Source organism: Ipomoea triloba, chromosome 12 (assembly GCF_003576645.1).
Source record: "Ipomoea triloba cultivar NCNSP0323 chromosome 12, ASM357664v1".
Lineage (NCBI taxonomy): Eukaryota > Viridiplantae > Streptophyta > Magnoliopsida > Solanales > Convolvulaceae > Ipomoea > Ipomoea triloba.
Genome location: NC_044927.1, coordinates 6,158,419 through 6,177,744, shown reverse-complemented (window position 1 = coordinate 6,177,744; position 19,326 = coordinate 6,158,419). Strand labels below are relative to the sequence as shown.

At 34.6% G+C, this 19,326-nt stretch overlaps 3 protein-coding genes across 3 annotated transcripts; 2 read left to right on the top strand and 1 right to left on the bottom strand.

The window, feature by feature from the left end:
- Nucleotides 1-1,359: 1,359 nt before the first annotated feature.
- On the top strand, nucleotides 1,360-3,187 carry LOC115999944 (homeobox-leucine zipper protein HAT5-like). Its single transcript, XM_031239916.1, has 4 exons — nucleotides 1,360-1,923; nucleotides 2,027-2,178; nucleotides 2,398-2,637; nucleotides 2,714-3,187. The coding sequence occupies exons 1-4, from the start codon at nucleotides 1,827-1,829 to the stop codon at nucleotides 3,014-3,016; spliced, it is 792 nt and encodes a 263-aa protein (XP_031095776.1). The 5' UTR covers nucleotides 1,360-1,826; the 3' UTR covers nucleotides 3,017-3,187.
- Nucleotides 3,188-3,774: 587 nt separating this feature from the next.
- On the bottom strand, nucleotides 3,775-7,378 carry LOC115998607 (cyclic nucleotide-gated ion channel 18-like). Its single transcript, XM_031238211.1, has 6 exons — nucleotides 6,590-7,378; nucleotides 6,297-6,509; nucleotides 5,670-5,983; nucleotides 5,475-5,586; nucleotides 4,982-5,218; nucleotides 3,775-4,870 (listed from the first exon to the last, which is right to left on the bottom strand). Exons 1-6 carry the CDS (start codon nucleotides 7,067-7,069, stop codon nucleotides 4,115-4,117), a joined length of 2,112 nt encoding a protein of 703 aa, XP_031094071.1. The 5' UTR covers nucleotides 7,070-7,378; the 3' UTR covers nucleotides 3,775-4,114.
- Nucleotides 7,379-17,277: 9,899 nt separating this feature from the next.
- On the top strand, nucleotides 17,278-17,745 carry LOC115998899. The gene has a single exon (XM_031238569.1). The coding sequence runs from the start codon at nucleotides 17,278-17,280 to the stop codon at nucleotides 17,743-17,745; it is 468 nt and encodes a 155-aa protein (XP_031094429.1).
- The last annotated feature ends 1,581 nt before the right edge of the window (nucleotides 17,746-19,326 follow it).

Genomic DNA, 19,326 nt, shown 5'->3' with positions numbered 1-19,326 from the left:
TATATATATATATATATATATATATATATGTGTGTGTGTGTGTGTGTGTGTGTGTGTGTGTGTGTGTGTGTGTGTGTGTGTGTGTGTGTGTGTGTGTGTGTGAGAGAGAGAGAGAGAACCACTTGTCCAGGAAAGAAATGAGAACGCATGTCATCCGTCCACGTGTCCAGATCTAACGGTTTTTTTTTTAAACGTGGTGGCATTTTCGTAAATAATTGAACATCGAAGTGCAAGTAAAATGTATTACAACAAGTAGCAGTTTCATATAATGAACCTAAGTGCAAGTAAAATGTATTACAGGTGCAAGTAAAATATACATTGCGCATCAATAGTTCAATATTAAGTGCACCTAATGACAGTTGCACCTAACGTTATAATTAGGTGAATCTAGGTGCACGAATGTTAACAAGATTACTTGCAGTTGTAAGTGATTGTACTTGCATTTTTTACTTGCAAATGCGCACCAGCTACTTGCACTACTTATAATAGAATTACTTACACCAAGGTTCGAGTTATTTACGAAAATGTCACCGCGTCGTTTTTTTAAAATTATATCTGATCCATTGATCTGGATACGTGGACGGTTGCAAAGCGTTTTCATTTCTTTCCTGGGCGAGAAAATTTTGTATTCTTTAATAATTTAGAAATTCAAAATAAATTATTAATATTAACAAAACTTATAAGTAATGAATTGAAACTGTCACTTTTGACATAATTAAAAGGAATATAGAATAATAATTCATGGATTTAGTCTACAATATAAGTATAACTAAGGGATTAAAATCACTATTTTACCTTTTTTTTTTTTTAAAAAAAAATATTTTTGTCTTGAATTTGGAGTATAATATCAGCCGTCCCCACAACTTCCACAAGATAGGAGCAAAGGTAGGTTAACATTGCAATTTATAGAAGTGAGCAAGCAATGTTGTGTGTTTCACATTCTTGAACTAAAAAAAGGTATTTGGATTACTTTCACAACATGCATGCTAATAAGGTAACTTAGATTGTTTATAGGTAACTGATACAAATCAGTAAAGTCAATAAATTACTCTTATTGAGAATTAAACTTATAATCTTGTAGTTACTAAATTAATAATCCGACCATTAATTCAAGAATTTGTTCCATGAATATTATTTAATATTATGTGCTTGTGAAGTGATAAATCTCATTATATTACAAATTAATAAATAAATTCACATGCATAAAAGCACATTTATAAGGAACATTTTGTTTTGGGTGCATTAGTATTATCTTCATATATATTATTCTATTCTTACATGAAAATAACAAGATCCGATCCTCTATATATATATATCAAATAATGGGAATATATATGGTTAAACTTAAAGCAGGCAAGCTAAGGATAATTCCGTAGTTTCAAGCGTGAAAGACTAGTATATAACGACGGCTATTCACCAGTCCGGCCACTACAAACTTTTCCTGCAAAAACACCCTAAAAAGTCACCCCGGCCCGACAATAAAAAAGAAAAACATGGGACACCTCTTACTACGTTATGTATGTCATTAATTATTAAGCTCTGATAGATTATTTGATTGTATCAGAAATCCAGAATTGAAGCGAAGTTGGTCGGCGGCGGCAGAAGATCGATGGGATTCTGCATCTGCCCGTTGGGTACTCCGGCCAGATTACTTTGGAGTTCAAGTTTCTTCCGCCACAAACTCATGCTCTTCTAACACTTCTTAATTCAACCCCAAAACACATATACCTTGCTATATTCAATCTGCTACTATAATATAATATAATATATATACTATTATTAATATAATTACTCCATATCATCATATATATAAATTAAAGTTCGAGATGGAGAGAGGAATGGAATCCGGGGGTTTCTTCTTTAACCCATCCTCCCACGCCGACGTGTTGTTCCTTGGGAAAGCCGCTGATTCCCCTTTTCCAGGTATAAATTATATTATTGTTTTTAAAAATACTACGTTAATTAGCAATTGATCGAACAACCTAGCGAAGGATTATATATATTATTATTTGTTGTATATATATAGGAGGAAGCTGGTCGGTGATGAAGATGGAGGAGAGCTTAAAGAGGCGACCCACCTGCTTGTTCAGCGCCCCACAATCTCTAGTGTGTGACGATGAGGAATATTACGAGGAGCAGTCATCATCAGATAAAAAACGCCGTCTCACTTCGCAACAGGTAGGGGTTGCATGCTTCATTACTATTATGAGTTGTTCAGTTAACTAGGTTAATGAGTTTAGCTAGTTGATAGCATTAGCTGATTGTAGATTTGTATAAAGATGTTTGGTAAATTAAAAATGTTAGTTGATAACTGATTATATACAAAATGATTTTGTTAATTGATAAAATTTTAAACTTTTGGAGTTATAAGTGTTGTTGATTATATTAATTATTTAGGTAGAGGTGCTGGAGAAGAGCTTTTCAGGGGGAAAGAAGCTGGAGGGGGAGCGCAAGAAGGAGCTGGCAAGTAATCTAGGGTTGCAGCCCCGGCAGGTGGCGGTTTGGTTCCAAAACCGGCGAGCAAGGTGGAAGGCGAAGCAGCTTGAAAGGGACTACGTTCAACTCAAATCATCCCACGATTACCTTTTGTGTCACTATAACTTTATTCTCAAACAGAATCAAATGCTCAAAGCAGAGGTAACTAACACTACACTACTACCTACAACCATATCAAATACTAACGGAATATGTATATGCAATTAATGTATTGAAGGTGAACTTACTGAGTAAGAAGTTGGAAGGTAATTGTAAGGAGGTCGATGATGATGATGCGCCACGTATGAAGGTAGTAGAAGAGGAGTGTGGAAGTCCAAAGCAGCAGCAGCAGCAACTTATGGATAATTATTATTATTATTGTGTTGGTGGAACTTGGAAAACATATAATAATAATAATAATAATAATAATTTCCATAATGAGGATTATGAGGATATGGATCATCATGTTTGCAACTCCCTTCCACATGCCCAAACTACTACTGATGATGATGATGAGCCACTGGGATGGTTCTGGTCCTAGCTACTTACTCCCTCAGCTCCATATATTTATATATATGCAATCTCACTAGTCACTTGTGTGACAACATATCACGGATTTTAATTCGTGAGATACATATTGAATCTAGGATTGTTGCTTTGCTGGTTAATAATAATAGAAATCATAATACTTATTAATGAAATAAATTTAAAATAAATAAACTGTTATTTATAATAGATATTGTAATACTATTTAGGATAAAATTAATTGTTATTAATGATCGATATGATAAATATTGTAATACTTATAACTGAAATTGCATTTAGTTGTTTACAACGCAACTCGTCTCACGAATCACTCTCAAACAAGTTTTTGTCTAATTTTAAAATGAACGTAAACATAAATCTCACTAGAAACATGAATAAGAAAAAACACTCATAATATAGTAGTAGGGTCTGAGCGGGGCGGAGTCCTATGGGTTAAGAATTAGTTGAATTTTTTAATAGAATTTAAAAAATATTGATTAGTCTTTAGGCCGGTATGTATATCTAAAAACTGAGCAAATTGAATCTATTTAATTTTTGGGTTGTACTACGTAAAAATGGCTAATCCGGTCCAATATGTTAATGTTTATTGTTACGGAGTATTATAAAAGATAGATAGATCACATGCAGAATCATTATGTCAGGTGTCGAACAATATAAATAAGCAAAATAAATAAACAGCACACACAAGATCTAATACTGTAATACAGTTCGGAGCAGTTCTCCAAATCAGTAGGGCAAAACAGCAAACTTGTGTTACTCTATACTAAATACTGTATATTACAATAACATTGAAATAAATAACAGTACAGGTAGGTTATGTACTGATATATATTACAGTTCCATGAGTGAAGTGAGATATTATATACATTTATACATGATCTTCTAAGTTTGCTAATCAAATCCTTCAGTACAGAGGCTTGATCCCAAATCTAGTTGGGATTAGTACTATCATTTTCTCAAGGATGTGTATGTTAACCAAAACCTATACACTAGACAAATTTACAAAAAAATAAAAAATTAAGTCAAGAATCTCATCTAAAGAATGATAGTTGTCTTCTTCTCTAAGATGATTTTAGGGAATCCCTTCCTCATTCTAAGAGAAATCTGGCTCCTGTGGCTTAAACAACTTAGGCATCTTGAGGCTAGAAGAAGCAGAATCTGATACCTGCACTTTTTGCATGATTCCTCTTCTTGTATTTGCAGCAAATTTCGAGGCCAGGATTGTGGCTCCAAGATGCTGTGCATTGTTGGCACCATCTTCGGATGACTGGATGTCGGCTCCATCATCAGAACCCACATAATTCTCGTCGTAAATGTAGGTTTCACCATCTTCAGTTGACATGTAATAGTAGCTCTCCTGCAGAGACAACTCCTTTGCCAACTTCTTCTTTTTGTACCTTCTCCACGCGACCTGTATATAGCACGCACCCCACGTCCTCCATTGATGAGAATAGTATCTGAATGCATGCTGCAACTTCTTGCTGTGAAGATGCTTAAACTGAACCGCGAAGAACTTCAGGTCCTCAGCACGAAGTGCAAACGCCTCGACTTCAGATAGCGTTCGAACAGTGCGAGTTGAAGAAGGCAGGTTTAAAGAGTTTGGAACTAGAGCCCATGTTAGTAATTCCTCTCCACAGAAGTCTCCGGGTCTAAGGGTGATAGAATTGAAGAATCCTGATCTTCCCCCATTTGTTGTGGAGCTCTCCAGTTGGCCCCTGATGATAAAGAGCATCTCGTTCACTGGATCACCCTCGCGGACAATATAAGTGGCTTTTGTGCTCAATGAGGAGACTAGGCGTTCACAGATGGCATCAAGCAGTTGGTCATCCATCTGTGCAAAGAAAGGAACCTGCAGCAGCAAAGTGTAATTTTGGAATAGCAGAGAAGTTAACAGGGTTTAAAATGCACCAGTAGTAAGTATAACCATATCACGTTATCACAACAGGCCATAAAGACATACTCTGCGAACAAGGTTAAGGCAAAGATGTCTCTGAATCTCACGACGAAGATCCAGGGGTAACGATTGCAAGATAGACTCTTCCTTGACTCCTCTCGTTGCAAGCCATTTGTACTGATCAAATCGACGTACACGTTCTTGAAGCTCTGGAGGCAACTGGCGATGCCTCATCCACTCTTCTGTATCTCTTCTCTTAATCCTCCACTCCTCAAGTCTCACCGTCAGAGATTGCAGGTAAGTCTTGAAAGGACAGAAATTTATTATCAATAACTGAAAGGGAAATAATGCATGTAACAGAAAGATGCATGATTTTAAAACAACTTAAGGATTCAAACTTCTTCAACACCCAGCATTTCTTTATATGCTCTAGGAAGATAGATGAGAATAATTACTTGAAGTAACCTAACATAACTGCAATCAGTAATGCAAAATACTATTTCATATCGAGGCATTAAGATAGAGTGAAAAAGAGGAAGCTAGAATCATCAATTCTTACCTGCATGTTGCCAATTAAATGTGAAAATAGAATTAAACCATTGATACACACGAAAATGCAAAACAGTGTTTCTCCAATGTATGTGCTAGTCCTCAAATTCTGTCCATATGAACTGCAGAGAACATTATTCAAACAAATATTAACATTAAAAAGCAGTCAATATGAAACATGTATTGCAGCAGCCTTAGTGCATACCTCAAATTCCTTAAACCCCACCAAAGGCAATAGAGATACTTCTCAACAAATGGAGATGAAGCGACTTCACTTGTAAAAGCATCAGCAAACATTCCAAATTTGAAATCAGAGTCCTCGTTTTTAGGATCACAACGGGTAAGCAATGATGTGGTGTTGAGCCAATATTCCCGCTCAAGCGAATTGGTATACAGACTCTCACAGTCCAGAAAACTAGGAATGCATGGAGGAACCGCATTACGCTCACTTCTACACTGCATATTCCAGCAAGAATGCTGGCGCCCAATGGAAGACAGGTACCATGAAGCCCCTAGTACCTGCGTGGTTGGGGTTCCCAATTACATAAAACAAACAAACAAGCAAGTTGAACCCCAAGAACAGAACAAGGCAAAATGTGTCCGCACGGGCTTAGCTCACTAGTTTCAATATTTGAGAGAAAAGATCAATGTTCAAAACTCGACAACGACAGTATAAAATTATGCTCAAAGTGGGCAGATCCCTTGTGCGCACTGAGTTACCTACCTGATTTACATCCTCTCACATGTCCTATTGGGCCCGGGGGTTGGGATTCAACCTTTTGGGAGAAGAAGAAGACAAAATGTTGTATGTAAGTGTAAATTAAGTGCTTACATGACTGGCTAGCATGAAGAGGAGTAAATTATATGCAGCTCCAGCCCAAGCTGTTTTAGCAATAAAGCCTGTTGTCTTAATAATCCTCTGATTTAATGGAATGCTAACGAGCAACCTGGGAAGATATTGAATGAGGACGATAAGAGCGATAGTGTTGTTGTCGTGGCCAGATCCGTTACCTTTCGTAGCCGGAATCACAATCCAAATCACAATCTGCGCGAAATGCAAGGGAAACAATTCAAATATGTAGAGCTTGAGAGGAAGATCGAAAAAATCATTGAATTCATTCATGCCTGAGGTAAGGGGAGAGTAGCGGCAAAATCAATAATGAAATCGGATCTGAGATATCGCGCCGCGATTTCTTTGGCGTCCATCACCAGCTCGCCCCGGCCGAAAACCCTAGAGCTGGGGGCGACGAAGGCGGTGCGGAATTTCAACAGCATGTTGATGACGTAGAAGAAGTCGGTGATGGTGCGGAAGTAGGTGATTGCGATGGAGGCTTTGTTGTCGGTGGACATGCAAGCCGTGCCGCCCACGTAGGGGATGTAGAAATACAGAGGATCTAAAGAGAGGGAGATAAGGCAGGCGATGAGGAACACATGATTCCAAACGTTCACCACGTCGCTGCTGGGATCCAATATCTTGTCTCGCCATAGGGCGTCGATCAGTTGGGGCTCGTCCGGGGAGGCAACCGTCGCCGTAGCAGCCGGGGGTTTCAATGATTGCCGGAATTGGCGGAGGCGTGATGCCGGCGTGAAGAATAAACTATCCATCTTCCATGGCGGAGCCCGACCGATTACAATCGGATTCCGCAATTCTCTGCAGATATTAATGTGAGATAGAAAGCAGAGATTAAATGTGGGCGTATGTATGTTTATTATGTATAAAAACAACCTTTCCTCCTCGCTCTTCTATGTCTCAGAAACAATGCCCCAAAGTCAAGAAACAATAAAAAGGAATGGATTTTGGCAACGTAGAAAGTAGAACTAAGGTCCTGCAATGGAGATTATTGTGAGAAAGAAGACACGATTAGGAAGGCTGCTTCTGGTGTGGAGATTAAGGATTTGCTTAGGACCGTTGAAATTTTCTTGGCAAGACGATGGAGGGAAATCAATTCCTTTAGTTTGGATACAAATAAATAATAAATGAAGTTTTCAAAATAATAATAATAATAATAATAATAATAATAAATGAATAAATAATACACTTGAGTATTCTTCTTGTCTAAAAACATTATATAGCATATTGTTTTCAGAAAAAAAAAAAACATTATATAGCATTATAGGTGTCAATATAAATCAAGGTTGCAGAAATCGCTAGATGCCCCCAGGCGCCTAGCGTCTAGGGCGCTTAGTTTTTTTTTTTTTTTTTTAAATTAAAAAAATATATTTTAAGTGTTAATAATTGTAAAATATTTAATATTGTAAGTCTTTACACTTTAATAGTTAAATAGCTAATACTTATTAAGTTATTAGTTACTACCTCTGTCCCATTTTACCTGTCATATTTACTATTTATTGGTCAAACCAACTCTTCCTTCTTTGCTTATTTTCTTTAGTAATTTTTTATTATTTTTAAATTTATTTTTTTGTGTTTAATAATATTTTTAATGTAGTTTCTAAATATATAAATTTTATATATTAATGCTAAACTTAATAATATAAAAAATTGGATTAAAAATTACTCCAGTCAAGCCTCGTTAAACGAACCAGACAAACATTTTGGGACGGAGGTAGTATTATTTATTAATTATTAGTGCATTACGTATTAGTTTAATTTAGTTATTACTTATTATTTTATTAAGTTATTACTTATTAGACTATTAGAGTATTAGTTAATACATTATAACATTAATAGTTTAAATGTTTAAGATTTAAAAAAAAAAAAAAAAAAAAAAAAAAAAANTTTTTTTTTTTTTTTTCCTTTTTCACTCTTTGTACAAGTCCCACAAAAAAATCTCTAACTACTGCAAATTTATTTTCTTCTCTCTCCTCCTCCCTCTCACCCTCCCTCTCCTTCATCAAAGAAAAAATTATTCCAAAAATGATTGATGGTGTTGCTCTAATGAATTATAACATTGATGACTAAGGGTCTATTTGAAAATTTAAAAAATATTTTGTGGAAAATGATTTTCATAAAATGACTCATTTTTCAAAAATTATTTTAATTTTTTGGTGTTTGACTAAATATCATAAAACTATATTTTGTTGTTTGGCTAAAAATTATGAAATTGTATTTTTTCTGTTTGGTTCATTTTCCTGAACATGAACATATTATTGTTATAATAATAATAGTAATAATAATAATATGTGGTGATGGTGGTAGTGGTGATGGTGGTAGAGGGCGTCGTCGTCGTGTGGTAGTGGTGGTGCAGTGGTGGTGGTTGTGGTTGTGGTGATGTTATGATTGTATTGTGGTATGGTGGTGTTGTTGGTGGTGGTGATTGTGGTGGTGATAATAATCATAGTTCATAAACTAATTTTAAAAAGAAGATAAGGAAGAGATATATATGGAAAATAAAAAAAAATCTAAAAATGTCTCCCGACTAAAAATTTATGAAGATTTTTTTTGCAAAATTGAGGTTTTTTTTTTCCATTGAATATTTTCCATTGACTTCATTTTTCTTGAGTATCCAGACACAGAAAAACCTTATTGGTTTCCAAATGGACCTTAAATTTAGGGGAAATAACTTTAATTGTGTAAATAACAAATTAAAAATGGATATGATTCTCCCACTAAATTTAATATTTCTACCATAATTTAATACCTAAGGATACCAAAATTGAAGCCCAATTTTATCGTAGATCAACAAGGTAACAACAATCACCGTGAATTCAAGTTGGTGAACGTCATTGATAACAACTCCGATGGCGGTAACCTTGATTCCACTTTAGTGGTGGACTGTAAGGCCCTTACACGCCACTTTCAGGAGTTTAAGCTTAGACACATCCTACGGGAAGGGAACCAGTGTGCTGACTTCCTTGCAAACCTCGGACAACAATCAGCTTGGGGTATGACACTGTTAGAACACCACCCAGACGGACTGAGTACGCTTCTGGTTCGGGACGCTCAAGAGATTGCTTCGTGTAGACGGCGATAGCTTTACAAGACCCTCGGGTCCCTTCCCTCACCAAAAAAAAAAAAAAAAAAAAACATCTAAGCCATATATGCATATATTAACTTTCTTGTGTACATAAGAGGTGCAACACGACCACTCATTCTACAAATTGTAGCAACACTCAAATCGCCTCCAATAAACGATAATGAGAATCTCGCATATCGCATACCTCTCTAAGCTTTTGAAGTGTCACTAAAGAGTCTCTCTCAAGTACCAGTGTACCACCCACCTAAATCCATTCTCTCAACACATACACCTCAGGTCATAATTAATAGACACACCTACATTAAAGGTTAAAAATGAAATAAATATAATTAGAAATAAAAATGAAGAGTAGGAATATGTTAATATAATTGAAATAATAACTCTTTTTATTTATTGATTGATTGGTGTCATATGTAGCCACTTTGAGTGGAGCCTATACTATGAGCCTACCGGCGTTGTTCCCTTGTTCTTTTCCAGCAGCGTATTGATGCGTGAAGCAAAGAAACTGCCATATTGAAGAAGAACCAAATTGGTTAAGGCACTAGCACGGTTATATATCGCTATAGTTTCTGCTACCTCACCTCATTCTATCACTTCACCTGGATCAGTATATATATATATATATATATATATATATATATATATAGGTAGGGCACATTAATTCCATGCCGTGGAGAGAGGCATCGCTAGCTGGATCTTCACCATCGCCGCCTCCACCATAGACCGCGATATGATTTTCAATCGCAAGTCGTCTTGGGCGACAACACAGTCATCAAGGTATGTATAGTAGTCAACACAATAGCCTTAATTAGCTTAAACCAAATTCTGTGTGGGGTGAGTGCAGGGCGGGACGGGAGAATCCATAAACTTGACGCAATACCGGGGCGTGGCTTAAATGGGAGTATGCTCTTCAAACCAACGCCATGTATGTATTTCATTGCCTATGCCTAAAAATCAATGAAATACATACATGGCGTTGGTTTCAAGAGCATACTCTCATTTAACCGACGCCCCGGTATCGCGTCAAGTTTATGGATTCCCCCGCCCTGCACTCACTCCACGCAGAAATTGGTTTAATCTAAGGCTTTTGTGTTTTGAAAATTATTCCACGGCCCCAACGCGTTGCAATTCTAAATTATGTCTTCAAGGATTAGGTCATATCTTAGCTAGTGACTAATGTAATGTAATGGTGGATGGTGAGCACACTGGAATATGTTTACTATGTTATTTAAGTTTAAATATTTTTATTTGGGGCGACCATAGCCAGATTGTTCAAATTGTTGGCCGGCTTGATAATTACAAGGTTTTATGTCTCATTCCAATATGTATAGTTTATTGGCTTTCTTGGTTTGAGACCGTCAATTTGATAATCACAAAATAAGTTTCCAAGTCTTATTTCTAAGGAGACTTTATTGGTTTGAACCGGTAAGAACCTAACTTTGGTTTACCTCCTTGTGCGACATTGACCTGATCAAATTTTAATTTTACCACAACATCAAATAATATAGTTAATAGCAAATGCCCAAATTTATTTCTTCATACTTAAATCGAAGTCACATTTTGATGAAATATCTGCACAACAAAAAATAATAATAATAAAAATAAAATAGCATGGCATACAAAGATACTCGTTTTTGCTGGCATATGAACCCATTTTTCAATCGTTCACTCTGATTCGTGGTTATCTATATCTACACTTAGTTCTTAAATTTGTTTCTTAATACTACTGACTCTATTACATTACCTAGTCAAAGCACTCACCAAACATGGTAATAACTTTCTTACCTTTTAAGTTGCCAAGACGCGATCTCTTACGGTCTAATTTTTGCGTACATTATTCCACTTGCAAAATATGGAATACATGAATCTTTATTGCTGATGGCAGAGACAAAAGATTTATGACAAATAATTATCAACAGATCGAATACCTGAATTCCTTATAAGCTTTTTCGAAAACTAATTGAGTCATGCCATTGTAAACCTACAAGTTTCATCCAAGGATTCCACTTTGTAAGCACAAGCTTTGAAGTATCATTAGGAAGAAAAGGCTTCCTTACAATTTCCCACTTCCGTGGATGGAAACCAATTGTGAAGCCTTCAAACACTCGTTTGCCTAGTTTGTCGCATGCAATGGCAAGTTCTACTATAGTTCTGGTCCAAATTAAAAGTCATGAATACAAACATAAATTGAGAAATTGAACATACAAAATAATCTTTGGTTTTAAATCCCTCAAACTAATCTATCACGATTACAATGTTATTAGCTTCTTCAATAAGTGAAATCAACAAAAATAACGCAACACCTTCCAAATATCCAAGATCTAGCTAGGGTTTCATATGTAGAGAGCGAGAGACGTAGTGAGAGAATGAGCGATTGAGACTGATGGATTTAATTAACCGGGATGTCCCGAATCATTAAATCCAATAAATAAAGAAGGCTACCGAATATTGATTCGATAGAAAAGACAATTAATAATTGTCGCGGAGACAATTCTTTTATTGATATAGTATAGTGCTGTAAGAACATTACAAGGGGATTTGAGATATAATTGAACATAAAAAGATGTTTTGTAAGGGAATTGGACATAATTTGTAATGACAATGCAATACAGTATTTATACAATATATGGGCAAACAAACTCCCCTAAAGTCATGGTAGGCCACAAGACCAAGTCGAGGCCCATGTAGTGGGCCCGCTAGACTAAGTCAAGCCCCATCATTATGGGCCTCGGGCTAGGCACTCGCGAACCCCGGGTCTCTATTATTGGACCGTTTCTAATATTTCCATAAGAGACAATGAGAGTATGAGTCTTTGAAAGTGATGAGAGATCTCAAAGGGGAGTTACGGAGTTATGAGGCTGGGTGGAGTCAGAGAGAGTTTGAACCTTTGAGGTGAGGAGTGGGAGAGGTAAGCCGCGTAAATGAAGGTTGAAGGTCTGAAATCAATGTAAGCCTTTATATACCTACTGAACTTTATTATATATATAAAAAGTTTTTCCGACCACCTTTGTGATTGGAAAAGATAACAGTTAAAAAATACAATCGATCTACCAAAAAGATTTCCGACCACTAAGTAAAAGTGGTCGGAAATTCCGACCTATTACGTTCACCGCGATCCTTCGACGGAATTTTTCTTTTAAAGTCATTTTTTTGACCATTTGTTTGGGTGGTCAAAAAATCTAAAATTTCCAGCAGTGCAAAGTCTAAGCTAATTGTCCCTCCACCGCGAAACAAGATTGATAAAAGGGAGTTTTACAATCAATTACTAAAAAATATTGTCTTGTCGAATGTTGAATTCTACTTAGTAGAGTTACCCCACACCTCCTAACCACCTTATTACCATAAATTCTGTCAAGAAAACAACCTCATCACACTCTTCCTGGGTGTTGACCTTAGCCTTTTATCCTTTATCGACCTCCGCCCAATAATCTATCCAGCCATCGGGTGCTAGACTTGGCCTTTTACCAATCTCCGTCAAACAAGTTGTATTATTTATAAATAATGTTTGCTTTAGGAATTCAAAATAGGCCGGCATAAATATAATTATATTGCTGTAGCTTGTAGGTATTCGATTAAGGGATATTAGGTACTTAACATACATCTTTTAATTAAATTAGAATTTGGAATCATTTAGTATAATTTAACATTTGTATTATTGTATTCATCAATTTAGTAATTTTCTATTTCTTAAATAATTAAATTATTGGCGATTCTCACTAATTAGTAATTACCATTATGTACTCCATCTTTTTCATTTTATAAGTACTACTATTGGTTAATCCAACTATAACTTATTTTATTAAAATTTGTCTTACCTTGTAATAGAATAGTTAAAGAGTTATACTATATGTACTCTCGAAGTCTACTCTTTTACTTTTATTCAATGATGTGACAATTAAGAATATGTTATTTTTATTATATAGGTCTCAAAAAAAATATCAACATAAATAACTTGTGAGAAGGAATACGTAGAGTCGTAGATGTTGAAAGTAGAAAATTAGAGGTACCAAGTATTTTTCATAATTAAATTAATTTTACCTTGCAGCGGGACATGCGGCTAGCTACTCCCCTTTTAGGTATCCGATAATTAATTAAATATAAAATTCTTTATTTTATTGATCACACTTTTTTTTTGAGCATATAATATATATATATATATATATACACACACACACACACATAACTTTAAATCTAATTATCAATTTAAACTTTTAAGTTGAGATGTAATACATGTTTTAACTTGATATCAGAGTCAACCACATACAAAATATCGTGAGTTGGAAGGCAAAAATTTATATGAGATTGTTTCACGAATCAGGTCGGGTTAATGTGAAAATTTAATACTTATACTAAAAAATATAATACTAATCAGTAATAAAATGTTTATTACTTATATGAAAAAATGTAATACTTTTGAAAAAAAAAATACCTTTACATTTTAATTTAAAAGTATTACATTTTTTCTCACAAATATTATATTTTCTTTTATAAGTAACAAACACTTGTCAACATTACTTATAAGTAAAAGTGTAATACTTTTAATGAAAAATGTAATATATACTTTTACATCAAAATGTAAAATATTACATTTTTCCTCAAAAGTTTTACACTTTTTTTTTATAAGTTACATACACTTTGTTTGTTTCTTATTAGTATTACATTTTCATATTAATCTAGCATGATTCCTACTCGTCTCACGGATACATTCGTATCCGAAATGTGTAGTCAAGCTATTAGTTTAGATTTTCTGTTGCGAATTCTTTTTTTCCAAATATAATTACCATATATAAATCACAGGTAGTTGGTGTGAGGCATGCTAGCTACTTTCAATTTGTTGTTATGTTATATATTCAGCATTAGGACAAACATTAAGGTGGAAACAGCATTTTTTTTAATTTTTTTTTTGGTGAGAGGAAACAGCACATATATATATATATTCTTTATTTTGATTCTTTTTGGTATCTTAGCGTGCAGTGTATCCCAGCTAGCTACACCCTTTTCCTCCGGTTTTGCAAAACATGTTTTCTACCAAATTTCCCACTAATTCTCTCATATTCATTTAATCATATTTAATGAGATGGAACAATATTTTCTCCATTATAAATTCTAAAATGTATAACAAAATTTTTTGTAGACATAATTATCCATTAAACTCTTATCAACTGTCCTTTAATTTTTATTTTTGCAAGTCTAAATCAAATGATACATATCTTATCTAATATAATCATTATAAAATGTTAAAAGTATAAAATGTACATTGAGTATAGTAAAAAGTTAATAGTATTTAAATTATAAAATTGGATATTATCTTTGGAATGAAAGGAGTATCTTTTTGAATATAATATACTTTTTTTAATGAATGTATAAAAATAATATCACAATCTAATTAAAAAGTATCACCACATAAGACTTACTCCCTCCTAAAAATATTATGTGAATTAAACTTCTATAATATTTATGACCATTAGATATTAACAAAATATACAAGTTTAAATTATATATATATATATATAAAAGACACCATAATAATAATAATAATAATAATAATAATAATAATAATAATAATAATAATAATAATAATAATAATAATAATAATACCAACAACAACAACCATCAAACTATTAAAAATGACACGTTAGGGCCAACTCAACGTGACAACTAAAAGTCTAAAAATGTTAAGTGCTCCCTTTTTGTGGAGTTTAAGGGTTGGATGCAATTTTTTTTTTTTTTTTTTTTTTTGCGTTAGATGATGTAATTAATTTTTTAAAAATAATTCATGGGCTAAAATGATTTTTTTTCTAATTTTAATTACAAATAGATCTTGAGCTTTGTTAATATTTTCCGAACAATAATTAGTGTTAGTTTTGACCAAGGCGGCATGCAACGAGAAACTTCGATTTCGACCGTTAAAAGCTTCATTTATTTTAACGGCGATGTTATCTAATCCAACCGTTAATTGCTATGCCTAAATGCCAACTTGTATCTCGTACCAAAGTATAATCCCTTTCAATTATAGGCCATTTGATTACAATGGAGAAAATTAAGGGAAGGGTGTGTTTGATTCGCACATGAGAATCGGAATCAGTATAGGTATCAAATACTTGATAATGGTAATGGGTTTTGGTGAAAGTATTTTGCATGTTTGGTAATAGGTATTTTGCATGTTTGGTAATAGGGTGGAATGTGAATGATTATTAATAGTTGGGGAAGAAATAAGTAAGGGAAATGAAACTCTTATTTCATTAGGATATGGGTTTTTCAATTAATGGGGTATTCCAAACCCATAGTAGTATTCTAAAAACTTATTAACCAAACAAGAGCAAATATCATTTTTAGTCCCTCAACTATAATATATGTATCAATTTTGGTCCTTGACTATTAAAAATTTCAAATTAGGTGCATGACTATTCAATTTGTATCACATTTGGTCCTTGACAATTAACATTTTCAAATTAGGTGCATGACTATTCATTTTGTATTACATTTGGTCCTGCTGTTAAATTTTCCGGCCAAATTTCCGGCGAAGTCATCAGGGGTGACCGGCGTTTTCTATTTTTTTTTTTTTATTTTTAAGTCTTTTTTATTTAAAAGTTACAGAGTATTAAAATAATTTTTAAAATAAAAATTAAATAAATTATTTTAATACTCTGTAACTTTTAAATAAAAAAGACTTAAAAATAAAAAATAATAATAATAAAATAGAAAACGCCGGTCACCCCTGATGACTTCGCCGGAAATTTGGCCGGAAAATTTAACGGCAGGACCAAATGTGATACAAAATGAATAGTCATGCACCTAATTTGAAAATGTTAATAATCAAGGACCAAAAGTGATACAAATTGAATAGTCATGGACCTAATTTGAAATTTTTAATAGTCAAGGACCAAAATTGATACATGTATTATAGTTGAGGGACTAAAAATGATATTTTCTCACCAAACAATAACAATCACTTTGATACACATACCTTATGCTTAAACCCACCAACTAAACACACCCTAAATTGTAATTTTGTGTGAATCAAATAAGGTGTGAATAAAGTAGGTATGATTGCATGAACTAAGGATTTCAATTATAGTGTTTGATATATATGAGAACGGAAAGATAATAAGTAATTTAACGATTAAAATGCCGTGTAATTACAATTTCTAAGAAAAAATGTAAGATTATTAGAGATGATAAATTGGTCTTCATATTCCAAAATTTCTTCTAATGTATTACAGAATTGCAATTCTTAGGAGAAATTGAACTTACAATTACGCACATCTAAAGAATTGTAATTTCATGAAACTACAATTTCTTTCAACCAAACTCTAAAATTTTTCACTTCTAAGAAAGAAAAAAAAAAAAAAACTTTATGGACTCTCAAATTTCGACTCCCAACTTTTATTCTCATTTATGTTCAAATTTAATTGGAAGAAGAAAAAATGAATGAAGAATATCATGACCTTCTACTAAATTAAGCAATCAAGACATGACATGTCATAAAGAATAAAAATGAGTGTAAAATTTGAGAATCCATGTAAAATTATTCCGAAAGAAATTCCTTTCTACCAAACAAGCCATTAAGGGTGGCCCACCTATGCATGTTGCCTTTTCGTACAAGGAGCGCACCCGGTTGGATCCAGCTGTAGGCCTGTGATAAGCTCTGTTGTCAACCCTCTCTCCACCGGTATTCGCCGGTAAACGTCTCTCCTACTCATTTTTCCGTTACTCTCCCCACCTCCTTATATGGACTGAAAATCTCTATTCATCCTCAAGTATCCTATTAACTTTTCGGGTCGGGTTCTGCAACTCTTCCTCTCTGCAAACCACAGAACCCTAAATTAGGGCTCCCAGTTTGCAATTCGCTGATTCTATCATTGAAATCAGTCGGGTATGGAAGGCAAGAATGCCGTCCCAGAATTGCCGCCGAAAGATGTAGACGCAAATGAAGAAATGCAGGAAGTAGAGTACGGGAAACGGGGGTGTTGTTTCTGGATTCCTTGTTTCGGGTTCGCCGGGTCGTCGGTTCGGACTTGGGAGCTTATCTCCACGTCGGAAAATCCAAAGGACGAGACGAGCACGTGGTTGTCCAAGAGCGTTAAAGCGTTCAAGAAGGTTCGAGAGTGGTCGGAGGTGGTCGCCGGGCCTAAATGGAAGACTTTCATCCGCCGGTTCAACAAGAACCGCTCGAAAACCGGTAAGTTCCAGTACGATCCGTTGAGCTACGCGTTGAACTTCGATAACGGGCCGGATCATAACGGCGATTCGGAGGATAGTGTTGCGTACCCGGATTTCTCGTCGAGATATGCGTGGATTCCGTCGTCGATGGAGTTGGGCAAGAACGCTGCGACATTCACGTGAACCAACAGTCGGAGCTGAGCTGGAGCATCCAACGTGGGGACGAGAAACGCGGCGAAGAATTCGGTGGTCCGGTATAATTTCATCACTTCTGACACTGAGCAGTCAGTAGATTCTGGTCGTATAGTTATTTGTATACAGTAAATTTCATAGTGATGGGGGTGGTACAAGTAGTTGACAGGTTTTTTTTATTTTTTATTTTTATTTTACTTTATTCATTCGTTATTTTTAGTTTTTTCTTCTCATTGATTAAAATTGGAGGCATGATACGAAAATTTCTTGAGTTAATGTCTATGGGTATTGAGTATAGTGATTTTCTCACATTTATTCTTAAATTTTTAAATAGATTATTTATGACTTTTTGACTTTCAAATTGTTACCCTATGTGGTTTAAGTTAACCACTCATGGACCACATCTGGTTAAAATTTAATAGCTGAATAACTATTGATTGAACATTGACGGTTAACTTAGATTACATATGATAATAATTTGAAAGTGAAATGACCACAATGACCACAAGTAGTTAATTTAAATGTTTAAGAGGGCAAAATCACTTTATTCGAAACACCGGACCAGCGGGCGCACAGTTTGCACGCAACGCGCAACTTGTGCGCCAGCTTCTCTGTGGGATCCACATCTTTGCCAAAATCTCTATATTTGCAGGACATTTGTTAAAAACTTACTCTTTGATTTTTACTATTCCAAAAATCAACCCAATATCACTATTGGAGAAGGCCTTAGAGCATACATATCAACTCAAACATTATCACGATTTTTAAAGCTCCATATAAGAAAGAGAAAGATGGCAAGAAAAAAAAAAAGAAGAAAAAAAAAAAGAAATAAAATCTGACACCTAAACTAAAAAGTCAAAAAATAATAATAATAAAACAGAAACAGAAATGCATCATTAGGCGCGCGCCTGCTGGGCGCGCTTGCTGCGCTCCACGCGCAGCAAACCAGGCCCTTTCCTATTTCTCTCAAATGGTGGGTTCTGTAAAAATACTACATTTGCAGGGCAAAAAAACCATCTAAAAAGTCATCTCCACATCAATAAAAAACTACCATTTAGTTTTTTGTTCTGAAAAAACTTTTAAAAATTCACAAGTGTGGATGTTCTTATTAGTGTTTGTCAGTAAGTAAAAACAAAAAAACAAAACAAAACATTTTGGATTTCTGCGAAGGGGCAAAGATTGACATACGTCATTTTTGACATTTTGACTAAGTCAAAACACCTAATTCTTCGTTTGATTATATTATAGTGGTTTGGAACAACATTTTGTTCCAAACCATTAAAATGAGAATCGCTGCATTTTGTAACATTTGGAATTAGCATTTTGAGAAAAGAAAATTATTTGTCTAAAATTATTTTGGAATTAACCGTGGGTGGTAAATTAAGGGGAGCCATATCTCTATCATTATCATTAGGAAATTGACGTGTTTGTCGTTGACCTCGATGTTCTCGACGCCATATCCGTTCGACAGAGATGGCTCCACTCTCCGGTAGAATGCAACCAGCCTTCTCCGGTAGAATGCGACGGGCGCCGGTGTTGCTTCACTCGCCAGATGTTCGCCAGAATTTTAGG